General features: G+C 30.3%; 1 protein-coding gene across 2 annotated transcripts; it reads left to right on the forward strand.

Moving 5' to 3' along the window:
• The first annotated feature begins 569 nt into the window (after nucleotides 1-569).
• Nucleotides 570-4,935, forward strand: LOC120092867 (immune-associated nucleotide-binding protein 9-like). Of its 2 annotated transcripts, XM_039051108.2 has the most exons (3): nucleotides 650-926; nucleotides 2,108-2,797; nucleotides 4,477-4,935. In XM_039051108.2, exons 1-2 carry the CDS (start codon nucleotides 698-700, stop codon nucleotides 2,782-2,784), a joined length of 906 nt encoding a protein of 301 aa, XP_038907036.1. In that variant the 5' UTR covers nucleotides 650-697; the 3' UTR covers nucleotides 2,785-2,797; nucleotides 4,477-4,935. The 2 variants fall into 2 exon arrangements, with proteins under 2 accessions (XP_038907035.1, XP_038907036.1); XM_039051107.2 differs by lacking the exon at nucleotides 4,477-4,935 and having other exon boundaries at nucleotides 570-926; nucleotides 2,108-2,968.
• Nucleotides 4,936-5,821: the final 886 nt, after the last annotated feature.

Below are 5,821 nucleotides of genomic sequence, written 5' to 3' on the forward strand. Positions count from 1 at the left end.
TATCTTTATGAGGAATTTATTCCCTCCACTTGGATGTAGTATTTGTTCGATTATAGTTGGATTCTTTTTCTTTTTTTTTTTGTCCACTAGTTGGATGAAAAAACTAAAAGCTTACTAAAACAGTGATATGGACATTTGATTACACTACATTAAATTTTCATTCACATCTCAATATTCGTTACCAATTTCTCACATCTCAATACTTGTGACCAATTACCAATGTAAGAAATGAATCAACATTTTTATTATATCGTAAATGAAAATCATGAAACATAAAAAATAAACATCAAGATATTAATAATGTGAATATTGTATAAATACTAAAGTTTTTAACTTAAAAAAGAATATACAGTGTAGTACTAGTTTAAATATATATTTTTTATTTTTCTAAAAATATTTATCGATACATATCTACATTTTGTTAGTATTTCCATCGAGAGTTATGTAAAATTGAAGTTCCAACATTTTATTTGACATTGACAATTTAAACTTTGATCGAATCTACGAAATAAGCCAATTTAGGATTGGGTTAAGCTAAGAATTATACATGGTTTACGGATTTAGGTCACATTTCCAAAACTTTTTATCACATTTCACATCAAGAGCATTTAGGCAGTAGGTGTATGAGTATAAAAGAGAATAGATTAATTGCATTATTATACACGCTAATTGGATTGAGACCAAGCCTTGTAAATTCATGGCGCAAAGGCAAGGGAAGGGGGAAATGGTTAATCAACAGGTTGTTTCTCCACTAACATTGGTATTGGTGGGTCGTACAGGAAATGGAAAAAGTGCAACTGGAAATAGTATTCTTGGAAGAAGAGCATTCAAATCGAGGACAAGTTCTTCTGGTATTACTAGATCTTCTGAGTTGCAATCATGTGTCAGGAAAGATGGCAAGGTCATAAATGTGATCGACAGTCCTGGTAATTAGTACTTAATTAAACATTTAAATTTTATAGTTTTAATACGTTCATTTTGGTTTATGTACTTTTAATTTTAGTTCATTTTGATTTTTGAACTTTTAAAATGAATGAACTAAAAATAAATATAGTGTATGGTATCAAATTTTAATATAGTGTATTGAGTTTGAGTATCGTTTTTCAAAGTTGGATTATTAGTTGATTAAGTACCATAGCTACTATATACAAACATTACGTCAATTAGGCTATGCTCATTTTGACAATTTAAGATGAAAATGAATTAATTTAAATCTACTCCTAAACCTATCTAAGTTGGAGATAATATTGGAGAAGATACTTTGGAAAGACCTCATGCAATAGAACATTACTTCATCAATTAAGTCACTTTAATTGAACATGTTATCAACCAAAGTAAAAAAAGTCATAGTATTTAATAAGCTCTCTCAAACCCAGTCAATTTCCGTGTTGAGAAATAAAAACTAACAAGTCCCTAAATTTTTTAGGGCCGATTTGGATTGTTTAAAGGAAAAAGTATTTTTTTAAAAATTCATTTATATTTAAATATTTTTTTTATAAAAACTGTTTAAAATACATTTCAAAAGCTATTTTGAATGGTTGTCAAATACTCAAATTTTGTCCAAAATGATTTATTTTTTAAATTAAATACTAAAAAATGTATTCCAAACACATTGTTAAAGTCACTCAACGAATTTAAACTCCTTTAAGACAACCTGTCGTATGAAGATTTACGGTCAATCATACAATTATTAGTCTAATCCAAATATCTCTCTCAAGCTATATAAACTTAAAAGCAATAAAATAGACATTAACTGACCTAGAAAATAAAAAGCATTAAACATATAAATGCACAAATGGTCATTGCCCTATGAAAAGAGACTTTAATTAAGTAGCTAAGAAAGTCCAAAACAATAAATCAAGGTCTAAAGAATGTTGAGATGTTGTCATCTCGAAAATTTTTGCTGCAACACTTCTATTGATGACCTTAATGCTCCAAAAACACTCATCTAAGTTCCATTTTCTTCTATTTCACATTTGAGTCGTAATTTTTTATTTGAATTGCTCAAATCTTGTAATTTGATCAAATAACTAGTGAAATTCCAAAATTTAATTTAATCATATAACATAATATATTACCGATATTGTAATTGAATGATCATTTGCAGGATTGTTTGATCCAAGTGTTAGTTCAGAATACATTGTAACAGAAATCGTGAAATGCATAGATTTAGTAAAAGAAGGTATTCATGCAATTATCTTAGTTTTTTCAACGAGGACTCGATTTTCGAAAGAAGAAAAATCTACTTTTCAAACACTTCAAACTTTGTTTGGAACAAAGATCGTGGATTTTGTCATTGTCCTCTTCACCGGAGGGGACGAACTCGAAGATAATAAAGAAACACTGGAAGATTACTTGGGTCGTGAGTGTCCTATGGGGTTGAAGGATATCATAGCCGCAAGCAAGAATCGCTGCTTGGTTTTTGATAACAAGACCAAGAATGAAACAAAGAAGGTTGAACAAGTAGAGAAATTGATAGAGATGGTGAATGGAGTTGTACAACAAAATGGAGGAAAAGCCTACACTCATGCCTTGTTCTCTAATCTCAAGTTTGAGACCAAGTTGCAAGATGTGAAAACCAAGCTTGAACAACAATTGGAGTGTGAAAGACAAGCAAGACTTGAAGCAGAACAGAGAATGCAAGAATTTAAAAACAAATCCATTGAAGAAATTCAAGTCCTCAACGACCGTCTACGCGACGCACTTGAAAGGCCACTGCCACCGCCACCGCCACCACCTCCACGAATGCGACAACCAATGCTGTGGCCTTGTGTTATTGTATGACTGCATTAAATTGGTATGTCTCTTCAAAACTAATAAAAACAAGTTTGGAATGTCTTTCATGGAATGACATTAAATTGTCAAGTTTTACTTTGGTCCTTGCTTGCGTGTATTATAATTTGCAACGTAGGAGGGATTATGTTATTAATTAATGGAAAAATCATCTTTCTAGTCGTTGAATCTTCAAGAATATTTCGATTATGTTTGAAAATTTCATTTAGTTTAGGTGAAACTCCCATAATGATAATAAAAATAACCTTCATTAACTAATTGATACACAATAACTAATATACACAATTTGCGCATAACGAAAAACGGCTTTAATAGATCAAATATCATCATCAAGAGATCAAGTGTGCAAATTAATTATACTTGAAGACTAAAAAGATTTCAAACTTAATGTCATGCTTTTGGTCTTTGGTTAATAATGAATTGTTTATGAATGGTTAATAATATTAGCATGACATTAATTTGCACACTAAAAAGATCTCTTATAGATTCACTAAAAAGATAAATTTAGAAAACTCAAAGACCAAATGCATCTATTCTTCAAAATTTGAAGACTAAAATTAAAAGTACTTTTTCCTTAGTTAATTTACTATCATATCTTATAGTTATTTTACATCATATACTACGTACAAAAAATTGGGTTAAATTAATTTATCACCATAGAGACTAAATCATTACAGATTGTAAAGTATAAAGGCTAAATCATTTGCTTATTAAAATCCATCGTTTGTGTTGTTATAAATTTGAAAGTATATGGATTAAATTTTTACATTCATGAAAGTTCAGGGACCAAAACTGTTATTTTAGACTTTTTTTTCTTTGTGCATAAACAATTTTTAAATAAATATAAAAAAATAATTTTGGATATTTTGTTAAAAAACAAATATTTTGGATATTTTATTAAAAAATTATGTAAAACCTTGGTTGATTTACATTTCATTTTAAATTTAAGAAAAATATAAAGAAACAGATTACAATTTTTCAAGAAATTATTTTAAAATAAAAAAACCATTTTGTTCCTATAATTTATCGCTTGTTCTATTATAATAGGGTTGTTTTCAATAAAGAAAAATGAACCAACTTATTTACAAATATAGCCAAATTTCACTATCCATCAGTGATAAACCACGATAGACATCTATAGTATTAGTGAATGATATCTTTCGTGGTTTATCATAGAGTAACATTTTGTTATACTTGAAAATATTTTCAGTAGTTTTACTATTTGAAAAGTATAATATCTATATACTTTTTCAAATATTCAAATTTAGTCCTTTATCTATCAATCTATCTATATTTATTTATGTACCAATTTAGAGAAGTTTAAAGTAGAGACACTTTTGATTATTTTGCAGATCATCTCATCCCAAATCCATTGTTGTTGCTCACGAAGATCTCCTATATTTTCTCTATTCGATTTTTTCTATCAACAAGTATAATAAAAATCTAGGTTAAGTTACAAGTTTAATCACTTGAACTTTGACATTTCTATCTATTTGATCCATGAACTTTCAAAAGTAACTACAATAAAAGTGGATTTCCCTGACATTAGATTGGAATCAAATTGGGCATGGAGGGAGGAAACATGTAAAAAAAAAGCGTGTTTTTTGGTGGGAAAAAGCACAAATTTTGAATATCAAGTTTTTAAGTTGTGGCTCCATATAACTATGATTCTCCTATTTGCAGGCCCAAACTACTCAGTATTAACGATCAACTTCACTACAAGACTCAGGGAAGACTGTATCTTTTAAGCTTTAAAAATCTTCAATCGTTTACCTGAATACAGCTCAATCGTGTAGATGAAGCTCTAAGGAACTAGACGATAGTTCAATTATGTAAACGATATTAAGAAGCACTAGACGATTGTGTAGGAAATAGTTGAATTGAACTAGACGATCGTATAGACGATATTTGAGGAACTAGACGATGTAAAGTTGAGCTAAACGATCGTGTAAATGATGCAAGATGAACTAAACAATCGTGTACACGATACTTTAGAAAAAGCTAGATGATCGTAGAGAAAGAAAGAACACAAGTATTTAAGTGGTTCAGCCAAAGCCCTACGTCCATTGTGCAAATAGGGAGGGTCTCTTTTATTACTTCTTCTTTAAACTTCTTTACAGAATGAATGCCTTGTTCTCTCTCTCTCTAGTTGTCGTTACTCTCTTATTCTTTCACCTTTTATATAGGCACTCATTTTAAACGAAGAAACTCTGGTGGTTACAAAAAACAAAACAGAAAGAAGATGACAACGATAAACTGATTTCAACTTCATTTTTATCTTCTGTTCTTTCTATTACAACCACTACCTTTGTAAACATCCAGAGAACTTTTCCCTTTTTACTTGTTTAGCTAATCTTGAGCTAACCTTTTTCAAGTAACTCGAACCCAAGGAGTTCCAAGCAACGACCAAGCTTGGTTTGAGAAACTGTCTTGTTCAGTATATCAGTCGCATTGTCTGAGGTATGTATTTTTACTACCTCAACTTCCCCTTTCTCAATCTCTTGTCTAATAAAGTGGTACTTGATGTCAATGTGTTTGGTTCTACTATGAAACTATTGATTTTTAGACAAATAGATTGTGCTCTGATTGTCACAATATTTTCTCACTTTTGTTGTGTTATGTCGAAATCGTTTAGTAACCCCTTCAGACACAAACCTTCTTTGACAACCTCAGACAGAGCTATAAACTCAACTTCTATTATGGATAAGGCCACAATAGATTTCAAACTTGCCTTCCAACTTATTAAATTATTTCCCCATAGGAAAATATACCCAGATAGTGAGCACCTCCTATCTAGATCCTCTACATAATTAGTATCCACATAACCATACATTTCATCATTGGAGGAGTCATTCTGTCTGTATAAGATCTGTGCTTCCTTTGATGAACAAAGATGCCTTAGTATCCATTTAACTGCTTCCCAAAGTCATTTACCAGGATTGGCCATGTATCTACTGACTAAACTTGTAATCTAAAACAGATCTGGTCTAGTTGAAGTCATTAGATACATTAAGATCTCACTGCTTAG

This window comes from Benincasa hispida, chromosome 12 (assembly GCF_027475165.1).
Source record: "Benincasa hispida cultivar pf3 chromosome 12, pf3_genome.v1.1, whole genome shotgun sequence".
NCBI classification, from domain to species: Eukaryota; Viridiplantae; Streptophyta; class Magnoliopsida; order Cucurbitales; family Cucurbitaceae; genus Benincasa; species Benincasa hispida.

Coding starts and splice junctions, on each gene's coding strand:
- LOC120092867 (XM_039051107.2), top strand. CDS start 698: ATGGCGCAAAGGCAAGGGAAGGGGGAAATGGTTAATCAACAGGTTGTT. Junction 927..2,107: donor AAATGTGATCGACAGTCCTG/GTAATTAGTACT, acceptor GATCATTTGCAG/GATTGTTTGATCCAAGTGTT.